This window comes from Rissa tridactyla, chromosome 23 (genome assembly GCF_028500815.1).
Source record: "Rissa tridactyla isolate bRisTri1 chromosome 23, bRisTri1.patW.cur.20221130, whole genome shotgun sequence".
Taxonomy (NCBI): Eukaryota; Metazoa; Chordata; class Aves; order Charadriiformes; family Laridae; genus Rissa; species Rissa tridactyla.
Genome location: NC_071488.1, coordinates 2,346,921 through 2,364,168, shown reverse-complemented (window position 1 = coordinate 2,364,168; position 17,248 = coordinate 2,346,921). Strand labels below are relative to the sequence as shown.

Below are 17,248 nucleotides of genomic sequence, written 5' to 3'. Positions count from 1 at the left end.
GCGTGCCCCGGCGTGCGCAAGCGTGCCGCCCGCGCCCTGCCCTGCGGTTTCGACGCGCCGAGGAGCAGGAAGCGGCCTCGAAGGCAACCGCCGCCTTCCTGCCCCCGCCAGCGGGACGCCCCGGGCCCTCGAGGTTGCGTCCGGGCCCCCGGGGGCCGCCGCGTTTCCTTCCCGGGGGGCCGCTTCCTCTCGCCTCCCCCACCGGCCGCCCCCCGCCGCCTTGGGGGTGCCCGCGCCCCCCGGCTCGGGCCATGGGCAGGGTCTGACCCCGCCGCCGGACGGGGCCGGGGGGGGGGTGGTCCGCGCCGCCTCCATGTCGCTGGCGCTGAAGGCCCGGCAGAAGGCGAGGCGCAAGGGCGGCGGCAAGGAGCGGGTTTTCGGCTGCGACCTCCTCGAGCATCTCCAGCAGTCGGGGCAGGACGGTAAGCGCCCAGCACCCAGCGGCGTCCCCCCACCCATGGGGTCCCGCCGAGACACCACACCCCCCCCCCCATCACCCCCACCCCCACCCCCCTTTGCCTTGGGGGTGCCGGAAGCCGGAGGGGGGGTGCCGCGGGGAGGGGACCGGAGCCGGGGGGGGTGACTCACGCCATGGGGTTGCATCACCGGTGGTTGAGCAAGCGGCGCGGCCGCCGACGAGGCCCCTCCGAGATTCGGGGGGTCCCGGCGGCTCCAATCTCGGTTGCCCCATTGCGGCCCCGAGGGGAGCAGGATGGGTGGCCTCGTCCCCGGGGTTCCGGTGGCCCCGGTCTGCCAGGGGGACTCATGCCCCAAGGTCTTGGCCGTGGCGGGGGCCACTCGCCCCATGGGGACGTCGTCACCGGGTAGCGGGGGGTGGGTGGCCCCGGTCCTCCCTGTCGGAGGGGACAGGGGGAGGTGGGTGACGGGGGACCCGGGGTGCCCGTCCCGCAGTGCCCCAGGTGCTGAGGAGCTGCACGGAGTTCGTGGAGCAGCACGGGGTGGTGGACGGCATCTACCGCCTCTCCGGGGTCTCCTCCAACATCCAGCGGCTGCGGTGAGCAGGGAGGGGTGGGACGGGATGGCGATGGAGATGGTGGGATGGAGATGGAGCAGTTGGGATGGGGATGGAGACGGTGGGATGGAGACGGGATGGAGGTGCTGGAGAAGGGATGGAGATGGAATGGAGACGGGATGAGAACGGAGCAGACGGGATGGAGATGGAGGTGGTGGGATAGAGATGGAGCACTTGGGATGGGGATGGAGAAGGTGGAATGGAGACGGGATGGAGGTGCTGGAGAAGGGATGGAGATGGGATGGAGACGGGATGAGAACGGAGCAGACGGGATGGAGATGGAGATGATGGGATGGAGATGGAGATGGGAGGAGACGGGATGGAGATGGAGCAGTTGGCATGGAGATGGAGATGGTGGGATGGAGATGGAGATGATGGGGTGGAGATGGAGACAGGAGAAGCTGGGATGGGGATGGAGACAGGATCAGACAGGCTGGAGACGAAACAGTTGGGATGGAGACAGGATGGAGATGCTGGAGAAGGGATGGAGATGGGATGGAGACAGGATGAGAATGGAGCAGATGGGATGGAGATGGAGATGACGGGATGGAGATGGAGCAGTTGGGATGGAGATGGAGATGATGGGATGGAGATGGAGGCGGGAGCAGACGGGATAGAGATGGAGCAGTTGGGATGGAGATGCTGGAGAAGGGATGGAGACAGAGAAGATGGAGATGGAGGTGATGGAGATGGAGACAGGAGCAGGTGGGATGAAGATCGGGGGCAGAGGGAGCTGGGCTGGAGCTGGAGATGGGATCAAACAGGAGGCAAACAGGAGGGAGCCAGGTGGTACGTGGGGATGGGATGGAGACGGGAGCAGACAGGACGGAGGTGGAGACAGGGCTGGGACCGGAAGGCTGGGAGGTGAGGAAGGGATGGAGATGGGACCAGGCGGGATGGAGACAGGGAAAAGGGGAGAGGAGGGAGACGGGACCGGAGAGGGTGGAAACGGGGATGGGATGAGGCAGGACCAGACGGGATGGAGACAGGGATGGGGGTGGGATGAGGTGGGACCAGACGGGAGAGCGCGGGGAGAGGGCGGGGATGGGGTGGGATGGGACGGGATGGGACCAGGCGGAGGGAGATGGATGGGGACAGGACGGGGTCGGGAGGGGGTCGGACACCACCAGCGCAGGAGCTGACGCCGGTGCTGGGATCCGGCCCCACCGTCCCCTCGGGCGCCCCACGGCCCCATCCTGCCCCACGGCCCCATCCCACCCCATCCCGCCCCGTCCGGCTCGCGGCCACTTCAGCCCCTTCTTTCGCTTGTTCCTTTTCTTCCCTTTTTTTTTTTTTTTTTTTTTTTCCTTTTCTTCCTTCTGGTTTATTTTCTTTTTCATTCCCCCTTTCTTTTTCTCTTTCATTATTTCCATATTTGGTTTGGTTGGGGTTTTTTTTGTTTTGGTTTGTTGTTTTGGGGGTTTTTTTTTCACTCTTTCGGTTCTTTCCTCCAGTGTTTCTTTCCTCCCCGTTTCCCGGGTCCCCGAGAACCCCACCATCGCCAGCGTCCCCTGTGTCCTCAGTGTCCCCGGCATCCCCCCTGTCCCCAGCATCCCCCCGTATCCCCAGCATCCCCGTGTCCCCCGTGTCCCCGGGCTTTCCACGTCCTCTGTGTCCCTGTATCACTGGCACCCACAGCATCCCCTTGTCCCCACCGTCTCCCTGTCCCCATCCCCCCCCTGTCCCCAGCATCTCCCTGTCCCCGTCACCCCCGTCCCCGCCATCCTCCTTGTCCCCACCATCCCCCCGTCATCGCCGCCCCCCCTGCCACCACCATCCCCCTTGTCCCTGCCATCCCCCTGTCCCCAGCATCCCGCCGTCCCTGTCACCCCCTCTGTCCCCGCCATCCCCCTTGTCCCTGGAATCCCCCTGTCCCCAGCATCTCCCTGTCTTCCTCACCCCTCTGTCCTCACTGTCCCCCCCGTCCCTGTTGTCCCTGCCATCTCCCCTGTCCCCAGCATCTCCCTGTCCTCCTCACCCCTCTGTCCCCGCCACCCGCCTCTGTCCCCTCATCCCCCTGTCCCCCCCATCTCCCCTGTCCCCACTGTCCCCCCCCGTCCCCGCCATCCCCCTTGTCCCCACCATCCCCCTGTCCCTGCCGTCCCCCTGTCCCTGCTGTCCCCCTGTCCCTACCATCCCCCTGTCCCCCTGTCCCTGCCGTCCCCCTGTCCCTGCTGTCCCCCTGTCCCTGCCGTCCCCTGTCCCCCTGTCCCTGCCATCCCCCTGTCCCTGCTGTCCCCTGTCCCTGCCGTCCCCCTGTCCCTGCTGTCCCCTGTCCCTGCTGTCCCCCTGTCCCTCCCGTCCCCTGTCCCCCTGTCCCTGCTGTCCCCCTGTCCCTCCCGTCCCCCTGTCCCCGCCGTCCCCCTGTCCCTGCTGTCCCCCTGTCCCCCTGTCCCTGCCATCCCCCTGTCCCTGCTGTCCCCTGTCCCCGCCATCCCTCTGTCCCTGCTGTCCCCCTGTCCCTACCATCCCCCTGTCCCTCTGTCCCCACCATCCCCCTGTCCCTGCTGTCCCCCTGTCCCTGCCGTCCCCTGTCCCTCTGTCCCTGCCATCCCCCTGTCTCTGCTGTCCCCCTGTCCCTGCTGTCCCCCTGTCCCTGCCGTCCCCTGTCCCCCTGTCCCTGCCATCCCCCTGTCCCTGCTGTCCCCTGTCCCTGCTGTCCCCCTGTCCCCGCCGTCCCCCTGTCCCTGCTGTCCCCCTGTCCCTCCCGTCCCCTGTCCCCCTGTCCCTGCTGTCCCCCTGTCCCTGCCGTCCCCCTGTCCCTGCCGTCCCCCTGTCCCCGCCATCCCGGCCGTGCCGTGGAAGGACCCGGCTGACGAACTCGCCCCATTTGCAGCCCACCGGGGCCGAGTCCCTTCCCTGGGGACCCCGACGGTCCTCGCGTGCGTCCCCAAGCCCCGTTGGCGGGGACCAGCCCGGACACCCTCCCCACCTTGGCGAGGCGGGGGGCACAGGGACACCCCCGGGGGACGGATCCCAACCCGCCCTGGCGAAACCCCCCCCCACACACACACACACCCCGGCACGGCAGCCCAGCGGGGCAGGAGAGGGGGACCACGCCGTCCCCATCCCCGTCCCCGTGCCGAGCCGGCCACCCCCTCGCAGGCAGGAGTTCGATGGCGACCGCTGCCCCGACCTGCAGAAGGACGTCTACCTGCAGGACATCCACTGCGTCAGCTCCCTCTGCAAGGCCTATTTCCGCGAGCTCCCCAACCCGCTCCTCACCTACCAGCTCTATGACAAATTCGCCGTGAGTGTGTCCTTGCGTCCTCATCGGTCCCCCCCCCGGCCCCCCGAGAGGTCCCCAACCCTGGTGACACGAGTGCCACCCCATCCCCGTGTCATTCCTCCCCCTCTGCCAAGCAGGACGCGGTGGCCATCCAGATGGAGGAGGCTCGCCTGGTGAAGATCAAGGAGGTGCTGAAGGAGCTGCCGCTGCCCCATTATAGGTAAAAAAAAAAAAAAAAAAAAAAAAAAAAGGGGGTGCGGAGCAGGGGGACGGGGACGCCGAAGCCCCCGGCGTGGGCATGGCTGTCCTCCCTAACGCGCCCCGGCGCCCCGCAGGACGCTGGAGTTCCTGATGAGGCACCTCCTGCGCATGGCGTCCCACAGCAGCCGCACCAACATGCACGCCAGGAACCTGGCCATCGTCTGGGCGCCCAACCTGCTGCGGTGAGCGCCGGGGACGGGGGACGGGGTGGGGGGGGGGGGGGGGGGGGGACGGGATGGGGGGACGGGCACCCGGGGGCTCCCCCACCTTTCTCCTCCGCCTTCGCCAGCTTGCGCTTGGCCCCGTGGCTGGAGCGGCCCAGGTTGAAGGTGGATCTCCATTTCTTGGCCTTCAGGGAGCCCTTCCTCCTGCCGGACCCCAGGCGTCAGGGGTGGCGGGCACCCCTGGGGACTCTTGGGGACCCCTGGGGACCCTTGGGAACCCTTGGGGACCCCTCGAAACCCCTGGGGACTCTTGGGGACCCCTGGGGACCCTTGGGAACCCTTGGGGACCCCTGGAAACCCCTGGGGACTCTTGGGGATCCCTGGGCATGCTTGGGCACCCCTGGGCACCCCTAGGGACCCTTGGGGACCCCTGGAGACCCCTGGGGATCATTGGGGACCCGTGGGCACCCCTAGGGACACTTGTGGACTGCTGGGGACCCCTGGGGACCCTTGGACATCCCTGGGGACCCCTGGGCACCCCTAGGGAACCTTGGGGACTCCCTGGAGACCCCTAGGGACTCTTGGGGACCCCCGGGCATGCTTGGGGAGCCCTGGGCACCCCTAGGGACCCTTGGGGACCCCCAGAGACCCCTGGGGAGCCCTGGGCACCCTTGGGGACCCCCGGGGACCATTGGGGACATCTGGGCATCCCCAGAGACCCCTGGGCATGCTTGGGGACCCTTGGGGACCTTGGGGACCCCTGGAGATCCTTGGGCACCCTTGGGGACCCCTGGGCACCCCTAGGGACCCTTGGGGACCCTTGGGGACCCCTGGGCGTGCTCAGGGACCGTTGGGGACCCCTGGGCACCCTTGGTGGCACTTGGGGACGCCTGGGTGTGCTCGGGGACCCTTGGGGACCCCTGGGCATGCTCGGGGATCATTGGGGACCCCTGGGGACACTTGGGCACCCCTGGGGACCTCTGCGGACCCCTGGGTATGCTCGGGGACCCTTGGGGACCCCTGGGGACACTTGGGCACCCCTGGGGACCTCTGTGGACCCCTGGGTATGCTCGGGGACCCTTGGGGACCCCTGGGGACACTTGGGCACCCCTGGGGACCTCTGCGGACCCCTGGGTATGCTCGGGGATCCTTGGGGACCCCTGGGGACCCTTGGGCATGCTTGGGGACCCCTGGGTATGCTCGGGGACCCTTGGGGACCCCCAGGGGCCCCCTTTTTCCGCGGGAGGGGAGACTAAGAGTCTGCGTTGTCCCCCCGTCGTCCCTGTCCCCCCCCCCGCCAGGTCGAAGGACATCGAGGCGACGGGGTTCAACGGCACGGCGGCGTTCATGGAGGTGCGCGTCCAGTCCATCGTGGTGGAGTTCGTCCTCACCCACGTCGAGCAGCTCTTCGGGGACGCTCCTCTCCGCGGTACGGACCCCCCCCCTGGGGGGACAGTGTCTTGGGGGGTGGGGGGGGGGTGGGAGAGGACACACAGACAGACGGACACCCACAGACGGGGAGGGGACCCTGACACCCCCGTCTCGGTGTCCCGCAGGCGGCGAGTCCCCCCGTCGCTCGCTGCTGCTGGGCGGGGGGGTGCCGGGGGACGCGCAGCCCCCCCCGTACCATGTGCCGGCGGCGCTGAGCCAAGGCGATGGGCCCCCCCCGATCCGGCCCTACCACACCATCATCGAGCTCAGCGACCACAGGTAGGACCTACCGCCATCCCCCCCGCCACCTCTTCGGGGACCACCACCCCCCCGCATGCAAGTGTCCCCAGGCGTCCCCAAGGGTCCCCAGGGCTCTCCAGGGGTGCCCAGGGGTCCCTAGGGGTGCCCAGGGGTCTCCAGAGGTCCCCAAGGGTGCCCAGGGTTCCCCAGGGGTCTCCAGGGGTCCCCAGGTGTCCCCAAGGGTCTCCAGGCATCACCAAGTGTGCCCAGGGTTCCACAAGGGTCCACAAGGGTCCCCAGGAGTGCCCAGGGGTCCCCGAGTGTGCCCAGGGGTGTCCAAGGGTCCCCAGGGGTCTCCAGGGGTCCCAAGTGTGCCCAGGGGTGTCCAAGGGTCTCCAGGGGTCTCCAGAGGTCCCTAGGGGTTCCCAGGGGTGCCCAGGGGTCCCCATGTGGGCCCAGGGTTCCACAAGGGTTCCCAAGGGTCCCCAGGGGTCTCCAGGGGTCCCTAGGGGTGCCCAAGGGTGTCCAAGGGTCTCCAGGGGTCCCCAAGGGTCTCCAGGGCTCTCCAGGCATCACCAAGTGTGCCCAGGGGTCCCAAAGGGTGCCCAAGCATGCCCCGGGGTCCCCAGGGGTCACCATGTGTGCCCAGGGTTCCACAAGGGTCCACAAGGGTCCCCAGGAGTGCCCAGGGGTCCCCAAGGGTGCCCAGGGGTCTCCAGAGGTCCCCAAGCACGCCCAGGGGTCCCCAAGGGTCCCCAAGCATACCCAAGGGTCCCCAAGCATGTCCAGGGGTCCCCAGGGGTCTCCAGGGATGCCCAAGGGTCCCCAGGGGTCTCCAGCAGTCCACAAGTGTCCCTAGGGGTGCCCGAGGGGGCCCAATGATCCCCAGGGGTCTCCAGGGGTCCCCAAGGGTCCCTAGGGGTGCCCAGGGGTCCCCAAGGGTTCCCTAGGGTCCCCAGGGGTCCCCAAGAGTGCCCAGGGGTCTCCAGAGGTCCCCAAGCATACCCAGGAGTCCCCAAGGGTGCCCAGGGGTCTCCAGGGGTCCCCAGGAGTCCCAAGGGTCCCCAAGCATGTCCAGGGGTGCCCAGGGGTCTCCAGGGATGCCCAAGGGTCCCCAAGGGTCCCCAGGGGTCTCCAGCGGTCCACAAGTGTCCCTAGGGGTGCCCAAGGGGCCCCAATGATCCCAAGGGGTCTCCAGAGGTCCCCAAGGGTCCCTAGGGGTTTCCAGGGGTCCCCAAGGGTCCCCAGGGGTCCCCAAGAGTGCCCAGGGGTGCCCAGGGGTGCCCGCCGCCCCTGACACCTGGGGTCCGGCAGGAGGAAGGGCTCCCTGAAGGCCAAGAAATGGAGATCCATCTTCAACCTGGGCCGCTCCAGCCACGAGGCCAAGCGCAAGCTGGCGAAGGCAGAGGAGAAAGGTGGGGGAGCCCCCGGTCCCGTCCCCTGTCCCCCCACCCCGGGCTGGGGTCCGGAGGGAAGGACCCCGTCGCTCGGGGTGTCCCCAGCCCCGACCCCACTGCTGCCCCACAAGTCCCTGTTCCCCTTCTCCTCCCTCCCCAGACGACAAGTGCGGTAAAATCAGCTTGCGGCCGGCCAAGAGCATGGATTCGCTCAGCTCCGTCCCCTTCGCCAGCGATGGTAAGAGGGATGCACCCTCCCGCGGGAACCGTCCCCGAGGTGGGATCATCCGGACAGGGTGGGGAAGGGAGGGGATGGAGGGGACAGGGATGGCGGTGGAGAGAGAAGGGATGGGATGGGACGGGAGGGGATGGGACGGGGTGGGATGGGGTGGGATGGGATGGGATGGGATGGGATGGAGAAGGGACGGGGATGGGATGGGATGGGATAGGATGGGATGGGGAGAGCAGGGATGGGATGGGATGGGATGGGATGGGATGGGATGGGGAGAGCAGGGATGGGATGGGATGGGATGGGGAAAGGATGGGGATGGGAAAGAGAAGGGATGGGGATGGGATGGGACAGAGAAGGGATGGGGATGGGATGGGATGGGGAGAGCAGGGATGGGATGGAGGGGACAGGGATGGAGGGGACAAAGATGGGATGGAGGGGACAGGGATGGGATGGGATGGGATGGGGAGAACAGGGATGGGATGGGATGGAATGGGATGGGATGGGATGGGGAGAGCAGGGATGGGATGGAGGGGACAGGGATCGGGATGGTGGGGACAGAGACGTGATGGGATGTGGATGGAGAAGATGGCATAGGGGTGGAGGGGACAGGGATGGGATGGAGGGGACAGGGATGGGGATGGACAAGCTGCCGGGCATCGCCCCCGTCCCCCAGCTCGGCAACCTCCGTGGTGCCACCCAGCCGGGTCCCCAGGTGCGGGGAGGGGACAGGGGACACCTCCGGGCCCTGACTCTCCCCCCTGCTGGGCGCAGACGACCCTCGGCTGAGCAAGAAGCGGTCGGTGAAGCAGCCGCCGCAGCGCCGGGAGAGCTTCGACACCTGCCCCTCGCCGCCGGGGAGCTGCCCCGAGCTGGACGAGAGCCTGGAGGAGAAGCCAAAGGGGCCGGAGGAGCTGCGGAGCCCCGAGTCGGAGGGCGAAAGCAGCACCAAGTCGGAGCCCACCACCCCCAAAGCTGGCCGGGCCTCGCTGGTGGCCCCCGGCCGCTCGCCCAAGGCCGCCCGCAGCCGTGCCGAGAAGTGCGCGGGGGTCCACATCTCCGGCCCCTTCTCCGTCACCGTCCCCTTCCACATCACCTCCAACCTCTCCCGCCTGACGCGGGGGCTGCCCTGCCCGGCGCTGGACCAGGGCAGGGACCCCCCCCGCCAGCCCCCCGCCGCCCGCCCCACGCTCCCACGGGGATCCCCAGCCCCGCGCCGGGGAGGGGCGGCTGCCGGGACCCCCGGGGTGCCGGGGGACACAGCGGGGCGAGTCCCCCCCGGCAGGGGAGGGGAAGGCGGATGCGGAGCAGACCCGGCTCTCCCTGGAGCTGCGGGATTCCTTCGCCTTCCTGGACAGCCAGGAGACGTGGCTGGAGGGCAGCGGGGACGGGGAGCCGGCGGCGTGGTCCCTGCTGCCGGACAGCCTGCCGGGGGACGGCGAGGGGTCCCCGGCCATGGAGGAGGGGATGGAGAGCGGGTTCATGAACGTAAGCTGGCACGGCCGTCCCTGGGCTTTGGGCTGGGGTGGGAGTGCCGGAGGCGGGCAGAGGGTCACCTCCACTGTCCTTGGTCAGGGTGGGGACAGAGGGGACAGGATGGGGACAGAGGGGACAGGGACGGGATGGAAGGGACAGGGATGGGATGCAGGGGACAGTGATGGGAATGGAGGGGACGGGGATGGCATGGAGGAGACAGGGATGGGGACAGAGGGGATAGAGATGGGATGGAGGGGACAAGGATGGGGACAGGGATGGGACGGAGGGGACAGGGATGGAGGGATGGGATGAAGGGAACAGGGATGGGGATGGAGGGGACAAGGATGGCATGGAGGGGACAGGGATGGGGACAGAGGGAACAGAGATGGGGATGAGGGGACAGAGATGCGATGGGATGTGGATGGAGAAGATGGTGTAGGGATGGAGGGGCCAGGGATGGCATGGAGGGGACAGGGATGGGATGGAAGGGAATAGGTGGGGATGGAGGGAACAGGGATGGGGACGGAGGGGACAGGGATGGGGATGGAGGGGACAGGGATGGGACGGATGCAACAATGATGGGGATGAGGGCACAAGGATGGGGATGGAGGGGACAGGGACGGGGACAGAGGGGACAGCGATGGGATGGAGGGGACAGGGTGGCATCAACCCCTCCAGCCCTAGTGCCGGGTCTCAGGGCTGTGCTCTGTGGGTTTGGGGGGGGTCCCCGGTGTGACTGTCACACTCCCGCCTGTCCCTGTCCCCGTCCCCAGCCAGGAGAGCCCCCAGTGGAGCATCCCGACAGCTACCTCTCCATCGAGGAGTGCATGGACGAGGAGATGTTCTTCATGGCTCCCAGTGGCTCCGACGCCGAGGACCGCGCCGGGGACACCGACTCGGACGACATGTTCCTCAGCGCCCACGACGACCTCAGCCCGCTGGTGGCATTGCTGGAGCTCCCCCACCAGCCACCGGGCGAGGGGACCTCCCTGGAGACCCAGGCACCGGCCCGAGCCGGCGCCGAAGGCACCGCCGTGCCGCAGGACAGGTCTCCAACGCCAGGGCTGTACCCCGCGGAGGAGGATGCTCTGGGTGAGGGGGAGCACTCTGGGGACCCCGCCGGGGTGCCGGCAGAGGGGGGGACACCCCCAGGGCAGGGAGGTGGCGGGGAGGGGGCGGCAGATGGTGGCACCGACCCCAGCAGAACTGAGTCCAGCACCGAAGCCGGGCCGGGGGACGAGGCCGGAGGAGCCGGGGGCTGTGCGGGAGCGGGGCCGGCTCCCGACACATCGGATGGTGAAGTCGAAGAGGATGGAGCTGGCTCCAGTCCCCCCGCCCCAGAGGAGCCTGGGGAGGGCGAACCCCCGCCTTCAACGGGGTCCCCTCCAGCCTCCTCACCGGAGGAGCCCCCCCAGGAGCCAGCGGAGCCCCTGGTCCCCGGGTCTGTCCCCGAGGTTGTCCCCGAGGTTGTCCCCAAGGCTCTCCCGCCCGCCACGGCCAGCACGGAGGTGACCGTTGCCGCCCCCAGGAGCAGCCCCGCTTCCCCCTCGCTCTCCGCCTCAGCCCCAGAGCTGTACGTTGCTCCCCCCGAAGCCCCGCCGCTGACCCAGGCTGAGCCCCCCGGGGCTCCGGGGCTCCCCGAGGCCGTGGCCGTCCTGCGCCATGACGGCAGCGCCCCGGCACGCCTGGCCGCCCGCACCGTGCGGGTGCAGCAGGCCCGCTCCGTCCCCGTCGTGCCCCCCAAGCCTCAATTCGCCAAGATCCCCCCGGCCCTGCAGCCGTGGACGCCCCCAGCCATGGCGGGGGACGCCGCCGCGACCCCCCAGCGGGTCCCCAGCCCCCCGGCTCCCGAGGGGCCTCCCGGGGCGGGCAGGAGAGCGGGATGGCGGGAGGGCGGCAGCGTCTCCTTCGACGAGGCGGTGGCCATGGCCGCCCAGCAGCAGCCGGCCCAGGCGCCGGTGAGGAGGATCCAGACCTACAGCGGGGGGGAGCCGGCGCCCGCCGCCCCCAAGGCCCTGCCCTTCCAGAGGAGTCCCCTGAGGCCACGGCTGCTGCGGCCCCTCAGCTGCGTGGCCGCCCCCGAGGCCGAGGCGACGGGGAGGAGCCGCCGGAGCCTCACCCGGCCGCCGGCACAGGCCGAGGGGGCGGCGGGCGAGCGCTGAGCTGCGGGGACGCGGGGACGGCGGACATTTGTGCCCCTGTGCGGGCGACAACGGGGTCAATAAAGGCTTTGTCTGCCGCCACGGCCTCCTTCCACGCAACATGGTGGCGCGCGGGGCGGCCTCGGGGCGGGGCGGGGGGTCCCCACGCAGCACCAAGAGCCGGGACGGGGCGGGGGGGTGAGCAGGGAGGGGGGGTCCCTGGGGACCGGCGGTGGGGGGCGGTTGTGGCAAGCGGGGTGCGAAGGCAGGTGGCCACCGCCCGCCTCCAAGATGGCGCCGCCCTCACCCAAGATGGCGCCGGGCGGAAGCGCCGCGCTTCGCCGTCTAAGATGGCGGCCGGCGCGCGGCGAGATGGCGCCGGCGGGGCGGGGAGGGGAAGAAGGGGAAGGGGAAGAGTAGCGGGGGGAGGCCCCGTGCCCGGCGCCAAGATGGCGGCGGCGCGCTGCGGTGGGGGTGCGCGGCGCCCCGGCCCAAGATGGCGGCGGCGGCGAGGCCGGCTTCCGCCCTCACCCGTCATGGCGGCGCGGCGGCGCCCTGCGCATGTGCGGGGCTCCATGGCGAGACAAGGGGCCGAGCGCGCGCAGGGCGGCCCGGCGCGGCGAGGTAACGGCGGGGCCGGGCCGGGGCCGCGGCGGGGGCGGGACGGGACCGGACGGAATCCGACGGGACCCCCCCTCTCCCCTCTCCCGGCCCGCGGGGACGCCCCCGGTGGGTGCGGGCCCGGCCGCGGCCCCCGGGCCCAGCCGTCGCTTCCCCCGGCGGGGTGCGGGTCCCCCCCACTCCTTCCCCGGGCCTGTCACCCCCCTCCCGGCCGCGGCGGCGCCCCCCCCCCGCGCCTGTCACCCCCCGCGGACGCCCCCTTTCCCTGCCCGGGGTGGGGGGGTGACATCGGGCCAATCCCCCTCCCGGGAGCGGCCGGTTTTGGGGCAAGGCGGGGGGGGGGGCCGCCGAGCCGGGCCCGGTGCTGCCGTGTGTGTGTCGTCCGTGTGTCCCCCCCCCCCTCCCCGTTCCCGGTCCCCTGAGCGGTGACAAAGACGGGGGGCGGGGGTGGGGGGCGGAGCGCGGTGGCGGCGGCGAGTCCGGGGTCAGCGGTGGGGGGGGGGGGGGGGGGGGGAGTGACGGGACACGGCCCCCAAAGTGTCACCCGGGGGGGGGGGAGGGGTGTGGGTGGCTTTGGGGACAGCGGTGTCACCCGGGATACGAAAGCGAAACGGGGGGGGGACCAAAATGGTGCTCGAGGCCCCGCCTGCTGCCCGGTGGTGGCCGGTGTCCTGGCACGGTGGCCGGTGGTGACCGGAGGCAGCCATGGTGGCCTGTGGCCGGCTGTGGTGGCCGACGCGGGGCCCGGTTGCCGCGTCCCCCGGTGCCTTCGCACCCCCCCCCCGCCTTCCCCCCGCCATGTCCCGCTTGTCCCCCGCGCTGTCCCCCTGCCACCCCCCGGGGACGTGTCCCTCCCCGGGGTGGGGGGGGCTGGCGTCGGGCCGGAGGAGGAGGAGGAGGAGGAAGGCCGGGCCCGTCCCTCAGTTGCCGCCGCTCCCCGCAGGGCTGTGAAGGCCGGAGGCTCCTCTGCGACTGATGCCCGTGGGCGCGGAGCGATGAAGGGGTGAGTCCCGACGCCCCCTTTTCCCTATATTCCACCCCCCCCCCCCCACCCCCCAAACATCCCGGCTCTCCGCCGGTAACGGGGTCGCGGGGGTGCCGGCTCCGGTGTGACGGGGGTCCCCGGTGCCTCACCCCCCCCCCCCCCACCCCGGCAGGCAGCAGAAAGCAGCCGAGACGGAAGAGGGAACGGTGCAAATCCAGGAAGGTGAGCGGGGACACCCCCACACACACACCCCCATCCTCTCTGCGCCGTTGGTGGGGGGCGCGGGGCTCGGGCTGCCCCGGGAGGAGGTCACTAGCCCCCCGGTTTAGCCCCGGCACGGGGCACAGTGTGGCTGGTGGCATGTGCCGGGCTAATGCCAAACCCTGGTCGTTGGCCCTGGGGAGAGGGGGACGCGGCTCTGAGCTCCCCTCTGTGGCACAGGGACCCCCCCTCTGTGCGGTGGGGGGCTCGGGCTGCCCCGGGAGGAGGTCACTAGCCCCCGGTTTAGCCCCAGCACGGGGCACAGTGTGGCTCGTGGCATGTGCCAGGCTAATGCCAGCCACCGTCCTTGCCCCTGGGAGAGGGACACGGCTCCACACTCCAGTCTGTGGCAAGGGTGCCCCGCTTTGCACCGTGGGGGGGTTCGGGGCTACCCCAGGAGAAGGCCACTAGCCCTGGCCATGCCTGGTTTAGACCTGGCACCGGGCACAGTGTGGCTGGTGGCAAGTGCCAGGCTAATGCCAGCCACCGTCCTTGCCCCTGGGAGAGGGGACGTGGCTCCGAGTTCCCCTCTGTGGCATGGGGACTCCCCCTCTGCGCCGTGGTGGGGGATGGGGCTGCCCCGGGAGGAGGCCACTAGCCCCCCGGTGTAGTCCCGGCATGGAGCACAGTGTGGCTGGTGGCATGTGCCGGGCTAATGCCAACCCCCCGTCGTTGGCCCTGGGAGAGGTGACACAGCTCCACGCTCCACTCCGTGGCAAGGGTGCCCCCGCTTTGCGCCGTGGGGGGGTTTGGGCTACCCCAGAGAAGGGCACTAGCCCTGGCCATGCCCGGTTTAGACCCGGCACTGGGCGCAATGTGGCTGGTGGCACATGCTGGGCTAATGCCAGCCCCCGTCCTTGCCCCTGGAGAGGGGACGCGGCTCCGAGCTCCCTCCTGTGGCACAGGGACCCCCCCCTCTGTGCGGTGGGGGCCTCGGGCTGCCCGGGAGGAGGTCACTAGCCCCTGGTTTAGCCCCGGCACGGGGCACAGTGTGGCTGGTGGCCACATGCCGGGCTAAATGCCAGCCCCTGTCCTTGCCCCTGGGAGAGGGGACGTGGCTCCGAGCTACGCTCTGTGGAACAGGGACCCCCCCCTGTACTGTGGGGGGGCTTGGGCTACCCCGGGAGGAGGCCACTAGCCCCTGGTTTAGCCCTGGCACCGGCACAACGTGGTAGAATCTGTGCCGCGGCGGGGGGGGTGGGTTCGGGCTACCCTGGGAGGAGGCCACGAGCCCCCCACTGCGCCCAGTTTGGCACCGGGCACAATGTGGCCGGTGGCACGTGGCGGGCTAATGCCAGCCCTGTCCTCACCCCTGGGAGAGGGGACGCGGCTCCGAGCTCCCCTCCGTGGCATGGGGACCACCACCCCCTCCCGACCCCCGGGCCGCGTCCCCGTCCCCCCGTCATGGCCTTTCCCCCCCCCCTCCCCACCCCCCCCCCGCCCCCCCCTTTCTGCCTTAAGGTGCAGTGGCCACAGGTGAGGATCCCACCAGCGTGGCTATTGCCAGCATCCAGTCGGCGGCCACCTTCCCCGACCCCAACATCAAGTATGTCTTCCGCACAGAGAACGGCGGGACGCAGGTGGGCAGCCCCCGTGCCCGGGGGGGGGTGTCGGGGGGGGGGGGTGGGGTGTTTTTTGGGGGGGTCAGAAGGGTTTTTTGGGGATCAGAAGGGTAGAGGGGGGTTTGGGGTCAGAAGGGTTTTTGGGGGTCAGGAGGGTGGGGTTTTGGGTGTCAGGAGGGGGGTTTTTTTGGGGGGGGTCAGAAGGTGTTTTTTGGGGGGGTCAGAAGGGGGGTTTGGGGCTAGAAGGGTTTTTTTGGGGGGGTCAGAAGGGGTTTTTTTGGGGGGTCAGAATGGGGGTTTGGGGGGATCAACAGGGTTTTTTGGGGAGGTCGGAAGAGGGGTTTGGGGGGTCAGAAGGGTTTTTTTGGGGGGTCAAAGGGTTTTTTGGGGGGGTCAGAAGGGGGGTTTGGGGGTCAGAAGGGTTTTTTGGGGGGGTCGGAAGGGGGGTTTGGGGGTCAGAAGGGTTTTTTGGGGGGTCAGGAGGGTGGGGTTTGGGTGTCAGGAGGGGGGTTTTTTGGGGGGGTCAGAAGGGTTTTTTGGGGGGGTCAGAAGGGGGGTTTGGGTGTCAGGAGGGGGGATTTTTTGGGGGGGGGTCAGAAGGGTTTTTTGGGGGGGTCAGGAGGGTGGGGTTTGGGGGATCAGAATGGGGGTTTGGGGGTCAGAAGGGTTTTTTTGGGGGGGTCAGAAGGGGTTTTTTTGGGGGGGTCAAAGGGCTTTTTGGGGGGGTCGGAAGGGGGGTTTGGGGGTCAGAAGGGTTTTTTGGGGGGGTCAGGAAGGTGGGGTTTGGGTGTCAGGAGGGGGGTTTTTTGGGGGGGTCAGAAGGGTTTTTTGGGGGGTCAGGAAGGGGGGGTTTGGGGCTAGAAGGGTTTTTTTTGGGGGGGTCAGAAGGGGTTTTTTGGGGGGTCAGGAGGGTGGGGTTTGGGGGGTCAGAATGGGGGTTTGGGGGGTCAGGAGGGTTTTTTGGGGAGGTCGGAAGAGGGGTTTGGGGGTCAAAGGGTTTTTTTGGGGGGGTCAGAAGGGGTTTTTTTGGGGGCGTCAAAGGGCTTTTTGGGGGGGTCGGAAGGGGTGGTTTGGGGGTCAGAAGGGGTTTTTTTGGGGGGGTCAGGAGGGTGGGGTTTGGGGGGTCAGAATGGGGGTTTGGGGGGGTCAGAAGGGTTTTTTTGGGGGGGTCGAAGAGGGGTTTGGGGGGTCAGAAGGGTTTTTTTTGTCGGGGGGTCAGAAGGGGTTTTTTTGGGGGGTCAAAGTCTTTTGGGGGGGTTGGAAGGGGGGTTTGGGGGGTCAGAAGGGTTTTTGGGGGGTCAGGAGGGTGGGGTTTGGGTGTCAGGAGGGGGGTTTTTTGGGGGGGGGTCAGAAGGGTTTTTTGGAGGGTCAGAAGGGGTTTTTTGGGGGGTCAGAAAGGGGGGTTTGGGGGTCAAAGGGTTTTTAGGGGGGGTCAGAAGGGTTTTTTTGGGGGGGTCAAAGTGTTTTCTGGGGGGTCGGAAGGGGAGTTTGGGGGTCAGAAGGGTTTTTGGGGGGTCAGGAAGGTGGGGTTTGGGGGTCAGGAGGGGGGGTTTTTTGGGGGGGGTCAGAAGGGTTTTTTGGGGGGGAGTCAGAAGGGTTTTTTGGGGGGGGTCAGAAGGGGTTTTTTGGGGGGTCAAAGGGTTTTGGGGGGGGGTCGGAAGGGGGGTTTGGGGGTCAGAAGGGTGTTTGGGGGGGGTCGGAAGGGGGGGTTTGGGGGTCAGAAGGGTTTTTTGGGGGGGTCAGGAGGGTGGGGTTTTGGGTGTCAGGAGGGGGGGGTTTTTTGGGGGGTTCAGAAGGGTTTTTTTGGGGGGGTCAGAAGGGGGGTTTGGGGCTAGAAGGGTTTTTTTGGGGGGGTCAGAAGGGGTTTTTTTGGGGGGTCAGGAGGGTGGGGGTTTGGGGGGGTCAGAAGGAGGGTTTGGGGGGGGTCAGAAGGGGTTTTTGGGGGGGTCAGGAAGGGGTTTTTGGGGGGGTCAGAAGGGGGGTTTGGGGGTCAGAAGGGTTTTTTTGGGGGTAAGAAGGGCGATTTTGGGGGGTCAGAAGGGAGGTTATTTGTGGTCAGAAGGGTTTTTTTGGGGGGTCAGAGGGGGGGTGTTTTGGGGGGGTCACGGGGGGGTGTTTCGGGGGGTCAGAAGGGAGGTTATTTGGGGTCGGAAGGGTGGTTTGGGGGTCAGAAGGGTGTTTTGTGGGGGGGGTCAGAAGGGGGTTGGTCTTTTGGGGG

The 17,248-nt window shown here is 68.9% G+C and overlaps 1 protein-coding gene and 1 long non-coding RNA gene across 2 annotated transcripts; both read left to right on the top strand.

Annotated features, from left to right (window-relative positions):
- The first annotated feature begins 77 nt into the window (after window positions 1-77).
- On the top strand, window positions 78-11,687 carry ARHGAP30 (Rho GTPase activating protein 30). Its single transcript, XM_054183025.1, has 12 exons — window positions 78-422; window positions 913-1,015; window positions 4,139-4,283; window positions 4,400-4,482; window positions 4,598-4,705; window positions 5,989-6,116; window positions 6,244-6,397; window positions 7,673-7,773; window positions 7,916-7,993; window positions 8,759-9,246; window positions 9,296-9,472; window positions 10,234-11,687. Exons 1-12 carry the CDS (start codon window positions 314-316, stop codon window positions 11,620-11,622), a joined length of 3,063 nt encoding a protein of 1,020 aa, XP_054039000.1. The 5' UTR covers window positions 78-313; the 3' UTR covers window positions 11,623-11,687.
- Window positions 11,688-12,098: 411 nt separating this feature from the next.
- On the top strand, window positions 12,099-16,965 carry LOC128901124 (uncharacterized). The gene is made up of 5 exons (XR_008463423.1): window positions 12,099-12,225; window positions 13,166-13,225; window positions 13,380-13,429; window positions 14,930-15,075; window positions 16,943-16,965. It is a non-coding gene; the product is annotated as an uncharacterized LOC128901124 (long non-coding RNA).
- Window positions 16,966-17,248: the final 283 nt, after the last annotated feature.